This window comes from Pan paniscus, chromosome 21 (assembly GCF_029289425.2).
Source record: "Pan paniscus chromosome 21, NHGRI_mPanPan1-v2.0_pri, whole genome shotgun sequence".
Lineage (NCBI taxonomy): Eukaryota > Metazoa > Chordata > Mammalia > Primates > Hominidae > Pan > Pan paniscus.
Genome location: NC_073270.2, coordinates 38032929 through 38050752, shown reverse-complemented (window position 1 = coordinate 38050752; position 17824 = coordinate 38032929). Strand labels below are relative to the sequence as shown.

Genomic DNA, 17824 nt, shown 5'->3' with positions numbered 1-17824 from the left:
CCCACCCCGGGCCCCACGGAGCCCCCGTCGGCTGCCCGCCTCACCAGGCGCGCGGCCTCGGCCCACGTGCGCTCCTTCTTCTTCTTCTGTTTGTCCTTCATCCTTCTCCCCGGCGGCGGCGGCAGCTCCACGCAGGACCTCCGGGCTGGGCGGGCTGGGGCGGTGGCGCGGGGCTGGGGCGGCGGCGGCGGTGGGGGGGGCGCGTGGCAGCGGCGGCGCGCGAGGTCTCGGGTGCGGCCGGGGAGAAGGGGCGGGCACGCGGGGACCGGCTGGCGCGAGAGCGGCGGTGGGGGAGGGGCGGCGGCGGCTCCACGCGCCCGCGCTGCGTCAGTCGCCCACGGTGGCAGCGGCGGCTGCCCCGCGATCGCTAAGGAATGCGGCGGCTCCGCATAACCACGGGGTCAGAGGTCACGGCTCCGGCCTCCGCTTTCCCGCTCTGCTGAGGGACTGAGACAGGACCGACGGCGGGGCGGGAGGGCGAGACGCGGCTTTCCCTTCGGCGCCCGGGTGCGTGCGTGTCTGCCGTGGGTGTGTGTGAGTGTGTGTGAAGAGTGAGGAGGGGGAGTGTGGGGTTTTTTTTTTTTGAACAAAAACAAACCGAAAGGGCGCCTGGGAGTCGTAGTCCCAACGGCCTCTCTGGCCTCCCCCGCTCCGGAAGAATATGGCCGCGTGAAGCGCGTGGACCACACTTCCCGGCGTGCCCGGCGGCCCCCTTCCGCTCTCCCTCTCGCGTCCTCCGCCTAGCACCGACCTCAGCTAGGAACGGGGACGGGTCGCTGTTCGGGGAAGGGGCTGGGTGGAGTCTCGCGAGGTGCGAGAACTGGCTGGGGGCCTGCGGGATTCTGGGAGGCGATGCTGGGAAGGGGCGGTGGCTGGGCTCCCCCGGCCACCCTTAACCCCTTCGGTGCTTTTTGCTTCAGGACCTCCTGGCGGGTGCGGGTGGGGAGTGAGGATGGGGAGCTAGACTCGCAGTTCCCACTTCGTGCTTCTCCTCGCCTAAACGGTTCTCACCTACACTTCTCGTAGGGGACGAGAGGCAGGACTTTCCCTTTTGGTCACCTCTAAATGACTCACTGCCACATAATAATGAGACAAAAAGACCCTCGTACCAGTAAAACGGTTATTCCACGGCTGATGGACTTAGACGGTTCCTCATTTCTTCCTGTGCTTTCAGGCCGCTGTGTATTTGCAGACCCTGCACCAGAAGCCTAGAGCGTTCTTAGGAACTTGGTGATATGTTGACGGGTCGTGTAAAGAACTTGGACTCTGGGGCCATACTGACCAGAATGCACCTGAGGGCGTTTTTAGAGGCAGTACCCTGGAGAGAATTCAGGCCCTGGAGTCCAGCGGACCTAGACTGGAATCTTGGCTGAGTCACTCCCTGGCTGTCCACTCAACCTCTCTGAGCCTCAGTTTTCTGATCTGCATTTGTCTTGTATTTCATGGCATTATTGGAATTAAAATTAACATACAATTCTTGACAGATTGGAAGAGGATGTGAAGGGAGATCTTGACATTATCAGGTCCGTATGATTTGGCGCCTGGCATAGAGCAAATGTTTAATAAATGGTAGCTGTTATTACCAGCTGAGAAACAATAGGCAATATACTTAGCCTCTCTGAGCCTTAGTTTTAGAACCTGAAATGAAATTCAGAGCGCCCAGCACATAGGTTTTCTGTAACTATAGGTTCAGTCGTTGTCCAGAAACATTTCTAGAGTCCGTCCGGAGCTGGATTGATGCCAGCTCTTAAAAACTATGAAGGCAGGATCAGTGGCCACATTTAAACGGTTTCCCTGGGTAAGGAAACACACTCTCCACTCCCTAATGTTAACACGTAGCGAGAGCCAGTATTGATAGGAGACCATTATGGTGTAGCCCAAACTCTAACGCCAAGGGGTTCAGTGTTTTCTGCTTCTAATACTGGTCACAGAAAACTTGTGAGTCCGGTAAGCAAAATCCTACAAAGGGAAAAGACTGCAAGTTAGAATAAGACATCTCTTAAAATCTCTCTAGCTTTACCCTGAGAGAAAGGAGGAACTACTGTCCCTCAAAAAACTGTTTGACTTGATTTTTTACAAAGGATTTTTAACTTTTTTTTTCAATCTACGGCCGATACAGTACTCTTTGGCAAGTCATTTGGCTTCTTTCCGATGTCTTCTGAAGTAGCTTTACTGCCCTCTGACCTACAGGGAATAACTGAAATTTACATGTTTAATACAGGTATTGTGGTAGACAGAATAATGTCTTCCCCCCTTGCCCAAAACTGTCCAAGTCCTAGTCCCTGGAACCTGTGAATATGTTGCTTTTTTATTTATTTATTTATTTATTTATTTATTTTTTGAGACAGAGTCTCGCTGTGTTACCCAGGCTGGAGTGCAGTGGCGTGATCTTGGCTAACTGCAACCTCTGCCTCCCAGGTTCATGCGATCCTCCTGCCTCAGCCTCCCAAGTAGCTGAGATTACAGGCATGCGCTACCATGCCCGGCTAATTTTTGTATCTTTAGTAGTGACTGGGTTTCTCCATGTTGGCCAGGCTGGTCTTGAACTCCTGACCTCAGGTGATCCACCCATCTCGGCCTCCCAAAGTGCTGGGATTACCAGCCAGCATTCTTTGGCAAAAGATATTTTGCCAATGGAAATAAAGCCCTTAAAATGAGATGATTCCGTATTATATGGGTGAGCCCAGTGTAATCACATGAACCCTTAAAAGCAGAAAAGGGAGGCAAAAGAGATGTTTTGGAGAGATGAGGCAGAGGAATTAAATTCAAAGTATGAGAGGAATTCAACCCACTGTTACTGGCTTTGAAAGTGGCCACAAGCCAGGGAATCCAGGCAGCCTCCAAAAGCTCAGAGGAAGTCCTGCCAAGAGCCAGCAAGGAAATGGGGACTTCAGTCCTAGAACCTCACAGAGCTGAATTCTGACAAGCTGAATGAACTTGGGAACAGATTATACCCCCTCCCCAACTCTCTAGAAAGGAATATAGACACCTTGATTTCAGCCTTGTGAGACTGGAAGCAGAGAATCAGCTGAGCCATGGAATCCAGACGTCGGGCCCACAAGAAGCGTGAAACAGAAATGAATATTGTTTTATGACACTAAATCTGTGGTAACTTCTTACAGCCCCAAAAGAAAGCTAATACAGGCATTATGGAAACACCTTTATTTCTTTCAGCGAACACTGCCTGACTTCAGCTGGGTCAAACCATGGGGGAATCCAGATTTGAATATTTCAAGGTCTCTGCCCTTGCAGAATCAAACAGAAACAAGTGACAACATCGTAGTTAAGTGTGAAAACAGTATGTTCAGAGAACAGTACAGATATGTTAGAAAGTTGGCTTTAGTCATTAAACCTTAAGTAGATGTGATTTTTTTAAAGTTAATGAGATTCATGAGTTTATTTTCTTGTCAGAAGCACCAACAGACAAACCTATACATTTTTGGTGTGTGTTTTTCTGTTTTTTAATCACAGTGCTTTTATTATAGATTATCTTCAGAAGTTAGTGCAGGTGGCATGTGGAAGATAAACAGGACAGATACTCAACCCTGCCTAGTTTGGGGATGAGTCACTGTTTTCAAACTGCACAGTTATAAGCAAAGTGCATATTCAAGAACCAAGTTAACAGGCCACCAGCAGACACCCAGGAATTCCCAAAGGGACACATATATCCCATAAACTGCACTGCAAGATAATATATTCTCATTGGCTCTGCATGTCAGCAGGCCTGGGTTTGAATCTCTGCAGTCTTTCTCCATCCAGTTCTGTGGCCTTGGGCAAGTTATGAAACCTCTCACTGACTCAGTGCCGTCATTTGGACAGCAGGGTACGTAGCAAATTCAAAGAATGGAACTGAGATTAAATGAGATCTTTGTAAAGTGCCTAGCACATAGTAGATACTCACTAAATACCAGCCCTCTTTGCCTCCAAAAAGTTTTAGTGTCTAAAGTGTAAAAAGTGCCTCATTGTTTATACTTTGAGTGAAAGAAACCTTGGAACAGGGTTTGCCCCTGTAACAAATGTTCTCTCTCAATAATATTACCCCTGTTTTCACATGAAGCTGAGATTCAGAGAGGTCAGATTACCTCCCCCGGGTCCAGATGATTAAATAAGATTACATTTGCTAAATAAACTTCCAGCATAGCAGATGATCAGTACATGTATAGCTCTCCTTGTCCCTCCCACATTTAATTTCTTTGTGTGACTTTGGTTTAGTGATTGTGTTCATGCTAGCATCTTTGGTTTCATCATCATATCCCCAATGCCTGGCACAGTCTTGGCACATGATAGGCACCCAATCTGTTGAATAAATGACCCGATCTCCGTAATTACTTTATTGGAGAAACTCTGAAGACTAATTTCCCTTTGAGCCCTAAACAATGTTTGGAACCTGCTCAGGGAGAATCGGGAAAGACCAAGACAGGATTTCACCCAAATATATCTATGCAAGTTATAAAGATGCTCATGGATAGAGAGCATGACTTCAGCTGGGCGTGGCAGCATGTGCCTATAGTCCCAGCTACTCAGGAGGCTGAGGCAGGAGGATCATTTGAGCCCAAGAGTTTGAGGCTGCAGTGAGCCATGGTTGCGCCATTGCACTCCAGCTTGGGTGACAGAGCAAGACCCTGTATAGGAGACTTCATGACCTTATTATTGTCATTAAGTCACAGAATCTGCCCATGTGATGGGCAGCCCTAACTCATAGCTCACCTTCCATTCACCATCGTTTAAATCCTGCTGTTCAGTCTCCCAGTAGGGAGGAAAACGTGTTTAAATTACCAAAATGTCTTTTTCGTTTGTTTGAGACAGGGTCTCTCTGTTGCCTACACTGGAGTGCAATGGTGCAATCTCAGCTCATTGTAGCCTTGACCTCCTGGGCTTAAGTAATTCTCCCACCTCAGCCTCCCAAAGTGCTGGGATTGCAGGCATGAGCCACTGTGCCTGGCAACAAAATGTCAATAATGGTTACCTCTGGGTAACCATCAGACTATGGCAACTTTTGATTGTCTTTTTTTTTTTGAGACAAGGTCTCACTCTGTCACCCAGGCTGGAGTGCAGTAGCATGATCATGGCTCACCGCAGTCTTGACCTCCTGGGCTTAAGCCATCCTCCCACCTCAGACTCCTGAGTAGCTAGGAGTAGGTAGGGCCACAGACACATCCCACCACCCCCAGCTAATTTTTTTTTTTAATTTTTTGTAGAGACAGGGTCTCGCTATGTTGCCCAGGATAGTCTCGAACTCCTAACCTCAAGTGATCCTCCTGCCTCGGCCTCCCAAAGTGCTGGCATTACAGTTGTGAGCCATGGACATATTACCTTTTGTTTTTGAGATAAAGTCTTGGTCTGTCATCCAGGGTGGAGTGCAGTGGCATGATCTTGGCTTATAGCAACCTCTGCCTCCCAGGTTCAAGCAATCTTCCTACCTCAGTTGCTGGGATAACAGGCATGTGCCACAACACCAGGTTAATTTCTGTATTTTTAGTAGAGACAGGGTTTCTCCATGTTTGGCCAGGCTGGTCTCAAACTCCAGACTTCAAGTGATCTGCCTGCCTCAGCCTCCCAAAGTGCTGGGATTATAGGCATGAGCCACCACGCCCGGCCCATATTACACTTTTTAATTGAAAAAAATTCTTTTTCATTTCAACCACAAAACATAGAACATTTAGATTAAGGTAGTAGCTATGGGTAATATTTTTTCTTTTTTATATTTGTATTTTCAAAACCTAGAATTAGTATGTGCTACTTTTATGATGGAAAAACAAATTCCATTCTCAATGCAATATACCTCAACAATGTGAAAACAACTTTAATAATTATTAATATTTTTATTTTGCTTAAAAAGATTTGTGGGACCCCCTAGAATGGCCTCAAAGGAAGGATAACCTGAGCTGCTTTTTACCGAAATCACGGAAAATGGCAGCTCTCTGATGCTTTAAGGTTTTCAAGTATAGATTTCAGGACCTCAATAAGGTACCCATCCCAATTTTTAATCTCTCTTAATAATGCAGAGATTTACTCACATCCACCATAATGCTTCTGGCCTCAATTTAAGCCATTTCCTCTATTATTTCCTCTGTGAAAGAAGGAAAAGAACCTTTAAAATGTATTTTAACATCAAAATGCTGAGCGGGTGGTGTGCCAAAGTGATGAGAGCGGTGAATGGGTTATTTCTTTGTTTCCCATGATTTATAATAAAAACATCAACTTACACCCTACCCTAAATGCCTTTTCTTCCTCTAATATCTAAATGTGAAGTTGGGGGCTTATATAAATGGCTTTTCACAGGACTTAACTCTTGAATTCCAAAACCATCATACGAGGTGAATGAGAAAAGTGGGCCAGTAAAGAAAAGACACTTTCCCAAGATTGCACAGTTGGTTGTTGCTGGAGTCAACATTTAAACCCCAAGCTCCTCATTCCAAGTTCTTTCTAAGGCACTGTGGTAGCCTTAGAAATGGCCACCTCCTCACATTCATATCCTTTTTTAGTCCCCTCCCACTTTGATTAGGGCTGAACTCTGTAACTGTGGAAATGAGCATACGTGGCTTCTGGGGCTAGGTCAGAGAAAACATTGCAGCTCTGCCTTGTTCCAGGTCACATGCTCTGGGGGAAACTAGCCACCATGTCATAAGAGAGGTCTATATGACAGTAGCCCCAGACAAACTTTCACATGACTTCAGCCTTGGCCAACATCTTACCTACAACCTCACGAAAGACCCCAAGCCAGAATCATCCACATAAGCTGGATTCCAGACCCACAGAAACAGTGAGACATGATATGTTGATTTTTTGTTGTTGTGGTGGTGGTGGTTTTTTTTTTTTTTTGGTTTTTGGTTTTTGGTTTTTTGTTTTTTTGAGATGGAGTCTCACTCTGTCACCCAGGCTGGAGTGCAGTGGTGTGATCTCAGCTCACTGCAACCTCTGCCACCCGGGTTCAGGCAATGCTCCTGCCTCAGCCTCCCAAGTAGCTGGGATTACAGGTGCCTGCCATCGGGCCCAGCTAATTTTTGTATTTTTAGTAAAGGTGGGGTTTCACCATGTTGGCCAGGCTGGTCTTGAACTCCTGACCTCATGATCCACCCAACTTCAGCCTCCCAAAATGCTGGGATTACAGGTGAGGGCCACCGCGCCCAGCCGAAATGTTGATTGTTTTAAGTCACTAAATTTTGAGGTAATTCGTTTCACAGCAATTGACAACTAATAAAGACATAGTGTCTCCCCTTCTGAGTGGTGCTTACCTTTTGTGAAGCCTGTTAAAAAGCAATGGACTCTCTTTCCAGAAAAACTTATACCTATTTATATGAAATTCTCTATAGTGTTCCAAGGTATTCCTGGCCCCTCTTGAAACCCCAAGAAATACAACTACATGTCCCAGTTTATGGAGTTAATAGATGCCAGAGCCAGGATTCAAACCCAACTACCTCAACTACACAGCTCATATCCTCTGCCCCTTTGCCGTTCTGCCTTCCTGGAGGCCTGGGTTCAGAACCACTGCTCTAAGTTAAGTTGTCCTTACATCTTCATCTTCCTTCTGCATTCTATCCCTTTATTCTTTTTTTTTTTTTTTAAGAGTGAGCAGCAGCAAGATTTATTGTGAAGAGCGAAAGAACAAAGCTTCCACAGCGTGGAAGGGGACCAGAGCGGGTTGCCCTATCCCTTTATTCTTGCAGGTCACATTTCTCTGGACCCATTTTAATTGCAATTCCTGAGTGACCCATTGTGTGTTAGGTCCCAGCAAAAACACAAAGACAAGCTCACTGACTCCGAGGGCCCCTGGTCTAATGGGATCTTAGAGATGGAAATAAATAACTGTACACATTATTAAAACCTATTATCTTAGGTCCTTTTGGACAAGGAGGCAGCAACAAACTCCGAGAGGGCAGCCTTCACAGAGGAGCTAATACTTTAGCTGGGCCTTGAAAGCCCAAAGGAAAGAGGGTGGCTCAGGTGAATTCTGGGTAGAAGTGCCAGTGAGTATGATAGGGAGTGGTCTCCATGGGTGTGTGTGTGAAAGAGCAAGTGTGTTCACTTGGGGACAGGCCAGCAGTCCAGAGGGGCAGGAGCAGGAGACAAAGCCAGAAAGGTGGGCTGGGCAGATCCCAAGCAAAGTCTTGACCACCTCCTGTAACAACCAGCTCAATAAAGCTATGATCTGAGCTCATATATTGGCTCTTACCCAACCCTGTGGCCCCAGACCCAACAGCAGAGGCCCTGACACAGGTGTTTGTCAACGTTTGCTGAATGAATTCATTCAAGCAGAACTGGGCGCTAAGACTGGTCTGCAGTTGGGGCAGGGAAAGCAAGACAGGGTTGCAGAGTCACCCTTGATGCCTCCTTGAATGTCATTTCTTTGGCAAGGTTTCACCTGATTTCCTACATTCATTAAGCCGTCCATCCTCCCATACCACTCAATGCGTTCTTCAACATATAATGAAAAATCTAATTCACTCTTGACATTAATGATGACTTCAATGTCTACTCCAAATCAGACAGTCAGCCAGATGATGTAAGGGACTGCTTGCTTCTTCACTGCTCTGCTCTCCATCCTAGAGGAAAGACTCCTCTATCCCAGAAAACAACAGTAATACAGCATGGGGCACCTTCTTCCATTGGCACTGATAGCCTCTTACTGGGATGCCAGCCCTGTGCTGAGCCCTGGGGACTTACAGCCTAGATAGACACAGTTCCTGTGTTTACACAGATGGATTACAAATGATGGCAAGCCAACGTAGTAGGTGCCCTAGCAGATAGAAGCCTGGGGTGCTGTTAGAGTTGAGAGAAGGGGACGTCTGAAAGCTGACACCAGGTAGGGGAGAAATTAGTTCCAAACTCAACAATTATAGTCACTTTAGGTGCAAAATAAGCATTCAAAAATGAATAACTTTTAATGTACTACTAATAATTCCATTAGAAAATGGTGCGATGAGGGCCAGGCACAGTGGCTCATGCCTGTAATCCTAGCACTTTGGGAGACCAAGGTGGTAGGGTTGCTTGAGGCCAGGCATTCAAGACCAGCCTGGGCAACATAGTGAGACCTGTCTCAAAAAAAAGAAGAAAAAAAGAAGGAGAAGGAGGAAGAGGAAGAAGACGAGGGAAAAGAAGAACAAGAAGAAAAGAGGAAGAAGGAGAAGGAGAAGAACATAATAATAATAATGGTGAGATGGCTGGGCACAGTGGTTCGCACCTGCAATCTCGGCATTTTGGGAGGCTGAGGCAAGGGTATAATTTCAGCCCAGGAGTTCAAGACCAGCCTGCACAATATAACAAGACTTCATCTATACTAAAAATAAAATAAATTAGCTGGGTATGGTGATGCACACCTGTAGTCCCAGCTATTTGGGAGGCTGGGGCAGGAGAGCTGCTTGAGCCTAGGAGTTCAACGCTGCAGGGACCTCTGATCATGCCATTGCACTCCAGTCTGGGCAACAGAGTGAGACATGTCTCAAAAACAGGAAATAGGTTGGGAGAAAAAAACAAAATGGGTTGGGAGAAAAAAAAATGGTGGGAAAAAAAGGATTCCATTCACAAGAGCAATTAAAATATTACATCATGTGGGCTGGGCACAGTGGCTCACACTTGTAAACCCAGCACTTTGGGAGGCCGAGGTGGGAGGATCACTTGAGGTCAGGAGTTTGAGACCAGCCTGACCAACATGGTGAAACCAGTCTCTACTAAAAATACAAAAATTAGCCAGGCATGGTGGCGCATGCCTCTAATTCCGGCTACTTGGGAGGCTGAGGCAGGAGAATTGCTTGAACCTTAGAGGTGGAAGTTGCAGTGAGCCAAGATGGTGTCACTGCACTCCAGCCTGGGTGACAGAGTGAGACTCTGTCTCAAAAAAGAATAATAATAATAATAGTAATAGATAAAAAAATTACACCATCTGGAAATAAAGTTAACAAAAATGTACAGGTCTTATAAAAAGAAAACTATAAAACTCTACTGAAGAGCATAACATCTTGGACCAGTGGAAATCAGAGCTTTCCTTAGAGTGGAAGGTCCTATAACGTGGATATTAATTATCCCAAAATCATCCCACCAAGTAAATGTCATCCCAATGAAGATCCCAGTGAGATTTTATTGTCAAAACAATCCTAAAATTCAACTGGAAAAATAGGTGCATCATTTTCATAAAAAAAAAGACCTAACATTTACTGACCACTCACTATGTGCCAGGTGCCATCCTGAGGACTTGCTATGCATCGTCTCATCACATCTTCACAAACACACTGTGAGGTAGATACTGTTATTGTTAACATTATACAGATGAGGAAGCAGAAGTTCAGAGAGCAAAAAAATAATTTGTTCAAGGTAACACAGCTAGTTAGCGGCTAACCTGGGATTAAAGCTCAGGCGGGCTGACCTCAAGGTCCATGAATTTAACCACTTTGCTCTACTGCCAGGAAAACTTTGAAGAAGATTAACGAGCTGGGACTTGTTCTACCAGATATTAGAATGCATTAGATAGCTACAACAGCTAAAACAGCAATTTCAACAAAGAAATACAGTCCTATTAAACCAAACAGAGTATAGAAACAGAGCCAGGTGTGTGAGGAATTGTAGTGTATGATAAAGGTGACATTTCCAACTGGTGGAGAAAAAGAAGTCAATAAACAGAATGGGACTAGCCACAGACTAGCCACTTGGAGAAAAATTAAGCTAGAGCTCCACCTCTCTCATTAAATCTAAATAAATTCCACCTAGATCAAAAATTTACATGTGCTAAAAGAAACAATAAAAGTATTGAAAGAAACAAATGGATATTTTTATAATCCTGGAACTATTAATCTTTTAACTATATTTTAATAATTAGGCAGTTTTCCTAGGCACAATATGGAAGTTAAAAAATCCTTGGGGGCCGGGCGCGGTGGCTCATGCCTGTAATCCCAGCACTTTGTGACGCTGAGGCAGGCAGATCACTTGAGGTCAGGAGTTGGAGACCAGCCTGGACAACATGGTGAAACCCCGTCTCTACTAAAATTACAAAAATTAGCCCGGCATGGTGGCACATGCCTGTAGTCTCAGCTACTTGAGAGGCTGAGGCAGGAGAATCGCTTGAACCCGGGAGGCAGAGTTTGCAGTAAGCCGAGATTGCGCCGTTGCACTCCAGCCTGGGTGACAGAGGGAGACTCCGTCTCAAAACAAAAAAAAAAAAACAAAAAAAAAAAACAGGCCTAAACATGCTATTAACAAAAGAAGAAATACAAATGGAAATAAATACTTGAAAAGATTTTCAGCCTCATTAGGAATGGAACTACAGATTAAAACAAGATTGAGATATTTTTCAATAGATCAGAGTGGCAAAGGTTAAACAGATTGGCAGAATTCAGCAAAGATGGAGGGAAACAGACACAACTCATGCACTGTTGATGGGAGTGCAAATTCATACAATTGATTTGGGAGGCAGGTTAGCAATATGTAACAAAATCATACTTGCTCTGGGTGTATCAGGATTTGAACACAAGTCTGGCTAACACAAGAAAATTATAGGCCAACAGTGGTGGCTCACGCCTGTAATCTCAGCACTTTGGGAGGCTGAGGTGAGAGGACTGCTTGAGCCCAGGAGTTCAAGACCATCCTGGGCAACACAGTGAGACCCTGTCTCTTTATAAAAAATAACAATTTAAAAGATTTTAGCCGGCCATGGTGGCTCACGCCTGTGATCCTAGCACTTTGGGAGGCTGAGGCGGGTGGATCACCTGAGGTAGACCAGCCTGACCAACATGGAGAAACCCTGTCTCTACTAAAAGTACAAAATTAGCTGGGTGTGGTGGCGCATGCCTGTAATCCCAGCTACTTGGGAAGCTGAGGCAGGAGAATCACTTGAACACGGGAGGCGGAAGTTGCGGTGAGCCAAGATCACTGTATTGCACTCCAGCCTGGGCAACAAGAGCAAAACTCCATCTCAAAAAAAAAAAATTAATAAAATTATAATGGGAAAACCTTTTGATTTGGTAATTCATGTACAGTGATTTATTCCAGGAGGAAATTAAACAAGCGAACAGTGATCTTTGTCCAAGGTTGCTTAATATAGCATTGTATAAAATGGTAAAAATCTGGAAGTAGCTTCAATGACCATCAATAGTGTTAAATAAATTCTGGTACAATATAATATAATATAATGCAAGGTACTGATTTAAAACAATAATATAAATTTAAATTAACTGGATATATGTCCACAACGTATCACTGAGTGAAAATAGGACAGGTGAGTAGAATTAACTTACATATACTATGATGGTCAAACTAAAAGAGTCTGCACAAAGAGGTATCCAAAAGATAATCATTGGCTCTGGGTAACGGAGTTTCCAGTGATTTGTAATTACTTTCTTAAAATGTTTTTGTATTGTTTGAATTTTTTACCATTAGAAGATGTAACTTTTATAATCAAAATATTCAGTACCAGCCTAGGCAACATGGCAAAACCATGTTTCTTTTTTTTTTCCCGAGACAGAGTCTTGCTCTGTCACCCAGGCTGGAGTGCAGTGACGTGATCTCAGCTCACTGCAACCTCTGCCTCCCAGGTTCAAGCAATTCTCCTGACTTAGCCTCCCAAGCAGCTGGGATTACAGGCATGCGCCACCACGCTCGGCTAATTTTTGTATTTCTAGTAGAGACAGAGTTTCACCCTGTTGGCCAGGCTGGTCTCAAACTCCTGACCTCGTGATCCGCTCCCCTCAGCCTCCCAAAGTGCTGGGATTACAGGCGTGAGCCACCGCGCCCCACCTGCAAAACCATGTTTCTACACAAAATACAAAAAATTAGCTGGGTACGGTGGTGCACGCCTGTACTCCCGGCTACTTGGGAGGCCCAGGTGGAAGGATCACTTGAGCCAGGGAGGTGGATGTTGCACTGAACTAAGATGGTGCCACCACACTTCAGCCTGTGAAACAGGGCAAGACCCTGTCTCAAAAATAAACAAACAAACAAAAAATTTCAATAGAGCTCACTGCATTTTGGTTTTAAAATAGCACTTAACTGAACATCTATTACATAGCCTACAAAGTCTATATTCTTATTTATTCCCTACATCAACCCTACATAGGAGGTCTTACTTGTTTATTTTGCAGGTGAGGAGACAACTAAAGGCTCAGAAAGGTTAAGAAGCTTGCTCTGGATGTATCAGAATTTGAACACAGGGCTGGCTGACACAAGAACTCTTTCCATGATGCTCCACTACTTATCTTAATATTGCTATTAATATCTAATAATATATGCCTCATATTGTGTGCCTATTAAGTGCCAGGCACTTGATGGATATTTCTTTAATCCCTTCAGCAACCCTGCAGGGTATTAACCCTCCCCCAGACGTGCAATAGCTCAAAACAGATAGTAAGTGCCAACCCTGGTTTATCCGGCTTCAAAACCTCCCTGCTCCATTTGGCTACATTTCCTGCTAATTTAGTAGTGTACTGTCTTCGATTGGAGACGTTATTTGTCCTGAGGTCTGTGCTCCTCTACATGCCTTTACATCTCCATCTTGTAGCTTTTTGGTTTGACTGCAGTGCTTAAATATAGATTATGGATTTAACCATAATGCAAATATTTACTTTTACCATGCAGTACTTAAACAAGAATGTTGTGAACTCTTAGTTTATCCATGAACTTTATCACCCAGCTCAGAAGCCTTCAGAGTCTCCCCTGGCAGAATAAAAGCAAAACTCAGCAGCTAGGTTCCTTCACAGTCTAACTCTAATGTGCATGGCCACAAGGCTCCCAGAATGCCCTGGGCTCCCTCCTGCAGGCTCCTGACCATGCTCCTTCTGGGTTTTGCAGCTCAATAGCCCCAGCGCCCAGCAGGATGCTCAGCCCAAAGTGGCATTCAGTAAATGCTGGATGAAAAGAGGAAAGGAGAAAGCTCTACACCCTGAGACAAAGATTTCAACCAGGCAACAAGATGGGGGCCTTGGAGGCTGAATGAAATTCAATTGAGCAGAGATGAGGTAAGGCTTCAATGAAGGCCACATGCTCATGGCACAGTCACCTTGAGACCTACCTCTCTGCTGTGCTATCCAGCTTTACAAAATGCTTTCACATAATAACCCTAACTGCTACTACTTCTAGAGAGCTCACCACATGCCAGGCACTAGGTGCTTTACAAATATGCTTTCTTATTTTATTAGGATTACTGTGATTATTATTAATTTCTGTCCCTCTGCACTAGCTCCACACAAGCTCCAGGAGGGCAGAGGTTTTTGTCTGTGGTGTTCAAAACAGTGCTGGGCACATAGCAGGTATTAAATAGGTCATTGAATTCTTCACAGAGCTCCATGAAGTAAGGAGGACTTTTTTTTTTAATAGGGTCTCTCCTCTGTCACCCAGTCTGGAGTACAGTGGTGTGATAACAACTCACTGCAGCCTCCAACTCCTGGGCTCAAGAGATGCTTCTGCCTCAGACTCCTGAGTACTTGGGACTACAGGTGTGCGCCATCACACTCGGCTAATTTATCAATTTTTTTGTAGAGACAGGGGTCTCGCTATGTTGCCCAGTCTAGTCTTTTTATTATTATTATTATTATTATTTTATTTTTTTTTAATTTTTTTGAGATGGAGTCTCACTCTGTCGCCCAGGCTGGAGTGCAGTGGCGTGATCTCGGCTCACTGCAAGCTCCGCCTTCCGGGTTCACACCATTCTCCTGCCTCAGCCTCCCGAATAGCTGGGACTACAGGCGCCTGCCACCACGCCAGCTAATTTTTTGTATTTTTAGTAGAGACGGGGTTTCACTGTGTTAGCCAGGATGGTCTCGATCTCCTGACCTCGTGATCCGCCCGCCTCCCAAAGTGCTGGGATTACAGGCGTGAGCCACCGCGCCTGGCCAGCCCAGGCTACTCTTGAACTCAGTGCCTCAAGCAATCCTCCCGCCTTGGCCATCCAAAGTCCTGAAATTATGTGCTTTGAGCCACTGTGCCAGGCCCTATTGCCCTTGCAACCTATTACCCTTGCAACCACCTGGATTCAGAAATGTCCACTCCTGGTCATGAAGTTGGGAGCCACCACCTGTCTGCAGGACTTCTTAATTGACTAATAAAGATAACACGGTACCAATTAACATTCACATTAACATTGCCACATACCAGGCACTGTTCCCAGTGCTTCACATGTGTGACTCACGGCAACTTAAGAATTATAGTCAACGAAGGACCACATATAAGACAGTGGTCCCATAAGATTATAGTGGAGCATATACAGAAACATAAGGCCAGGCACAGTGGCTCATGCCTGTAATCTCAGCACTTTAAAAGGCCAAGGTGGGAGACTCACTTGAGGCTAGGAGTTTGAAACCAGCCTGGGCAACATAGTGAGACCCCCATCTCTACAAAAAATACAAAAATTAGTCGGAGGTAGTGGCACAAGCCTGTAGTCCTAGCTACTCAGGAGGCTGAGCTGGGAGGATTGCTTGAGCCCAGGAGTTTCAGAATTCTGCTACTGCACTCTCCCCTGGGCATCAGAGTGAGACCCTGTCTTTTTTTTAAAAAAAAAAAAAAGAAAGAAAGAAAAAAATGGAAATCTGACATATGGCACTTGATATTGACATTGCAGCTCAAGTAGAGGAGATGAGTGATATTCAGTAACGGTGCTGGGACATTGCGTTTTCCACATGAAAAAATATAGGAGAATGGCTTGAGCCCAGGAGCTCAAGACCAGTCTGGGCAACACAGGGAGACCCCCGTCTCTACCAAAAAATTAAAAACTTAGCTGGGTGTGGTGGTGCACACCTGTGGTCCCAGCTACTGGGGAGGCTGAGGTGGGAGGATCACTTGAGCCTGGGTGACAGAGTGAGACCATGTCTCAAGAAAAAAAAAAAGAGAAGAAAAAATATATAAATAAAATGTATATACCATCTAGATTTGTGTAAGTACACTCTATGATGCTCACACAATGACAAAATTGCCTAAATAATGCATTTATCAGAAAGTATCCCGACATTAAGGGATGCATGACTATACTTGCTATGACTCATTTTTGACAGTTGAGGAATCTGAAATCCCAAGGAGGTCTAGAAACATTGCCAGAATTGCAAAGCTAGTAAATCATGAGTTCAGAATTCCCAATCCAGCCGTCTGGGTCTGGCACCCACACTCTTCACTACAGCTCACACTGCCTCAGTAACGCATCGTCAGAGCTGTCCTGCTCTGGGATGGCAAACCAGGAGTCAGGGCAGCAGTGAAGGGCACAGCCACTTTGTTTGGCCTGCTAGACAAGCTCTCATGTTTTCACATCACCTTTTGAAACCTCACAGTTACCCTGTGAAGTTACAGATGAGCAAATAGCAATACAGATAAGACCCAAAAAGAGCCAGGAGCAGACGAGACACAGCGGATTAGAGGTTGCCTAGGGCCACAGAGTTCAAAGAAAATGGGGAGTGACTGGTAATGCATACTTGGGGTGATGAAAATGTTTTTTTGTTTTGTTTTGGGGATGGAGTCCTCCTCTGTTGCCCAGGCTGGAGTATGGTGGCACAATCTTGGCTCACTGCAACCCCCGCCTCCCAGGTTCAAGCGATTCTCATGACTCAGCCTCCCGAGTAGCTGAGATTACAGGTGTGCACCACCATGCCAAACTAATTTTTTGTATTTTTAGTAGAGACAGGGTTTCACCATGTTGGTCAGGCTGGTCTTGAACTCCTAAACTTGAATGATCCACCAGCCTCGGCCTCCCAAAGTGCTAGGATTACAGGAGTGAGCCACTGGGCCCGGCCTGAAAATGTTTTAAAATTAATGATAGTGGCTGAGTGCTGTGGCTCACGCCTGTAATCCAGCACTTTGGGAGGGCAAGGCAGGCGGATCACCCGAGGTCAAGAGTTGGAGACCAGCCTGGCCAACATGGTGAAACCCTGCCTCTACCAAAAATACAAAAATTAGCTGGGTGTGGTGGCGGGCACCTGTAATCCCAGCTACTCTGGAGGCTGAGGCCAGAGAATCGCTTGAACCTGGGAGGCGGAGGTTGCAGTGAGCCGAGATCATGTCACTGCACTCCAGTCTGGGTGACAGAGTGAGACTCCATCTCAAAAAATAAAAATAAAAAATCAACTAAAATTAATGATGGTAATGGTTGCACAACTGTGAATACACTAAAAAAGCATTGGATTGTATACTAAATGGGTGAATTGTATGTTAAGTGAATTACAGCCACACACCACATAAGGACATTTTGGTTAATGACAGACTGCATATACCACGGTGGTCCCATAAGATTATAACAACATATTTTTACTGTACCTTTTCTGTTTAGAAATGTTTAGCCACACAAACACTTACCATTGTGTTACAATTGCCTACAGTATTCAGTGCAGTAACATGCTTTACAGCTTTGTAGCCTAGGAGCAATAGGCTATACTATATAGCCTAATTGTGTGGTAGGCTATACCAGTAAGCTTGTGCACATACACTTCATAGTGATCACACAGTGATGAAATCACCTAATGATGCATTTCTCAGATGGTCTCCCCATTGTTAAGCAATGCATGACTGTAAATCTCAATAAAGTTGTGTGGGTTTTGTTGTATTTTTGTTTTTTAAAAAGGGAAAAAACGGGCTGGGCGTGGTGGCTCATGCCTGTAATCCTAGCACTTTGGGAGGCTGAGGTGGGTGGATCACAAGGTCAGGAGTTCAAGACCAGCTTGACCAACATGGTGAAACCCCGTCTCTACTAAAAATACAAAAATTAGCCGGGCGTGGTGGCACATGCCTGTAATTCTAGCTACTCAGGAGGTTGAGGCAGGAGAATCGCTTGAACTCGGGAGGCGGAGGTTGCAGTGAGCCAAGATTATGCCACTGCACTCCAGCCTGGGCGACAGAGCAAGACTCTGTCTCAAAAAAAAAAAAA

General features: G+C 45.3%; 1 protein-coding gene across 4 annotated transcripts in view; it reads right to left on the bottom strand.

Moving 5' to 3' along the window:
• ASXL1 (ASXL transcriptional regulator 1) overlaps window positions 1–12188 on the bottom strand; it is a 92307-nt gene extending 80119 nt beyond the window's left edge. For 2 of the 4 annotated variants that reach the window (XM_034947556.3, XM_055104466.2), the window contains exon 1: window positions 45–12180. In XM_034947556.3, coding sequence (XP_034803447.1) covers window positions 45–101 — 57 coding nt within the window. In that variant the 5' untranslated portion in view covers window positions 102–12180. Of the gene's footprint in view, window positions 1–44 lie in introns of all 4 variants that reach the window. The other 2 variants (XM_055104462.2, XM_055104465.2) reach the window with 2 other exon arrangements.
• Between the last annotated feature and the right edge of the window lie 5636 nt (window positions 12189–17824).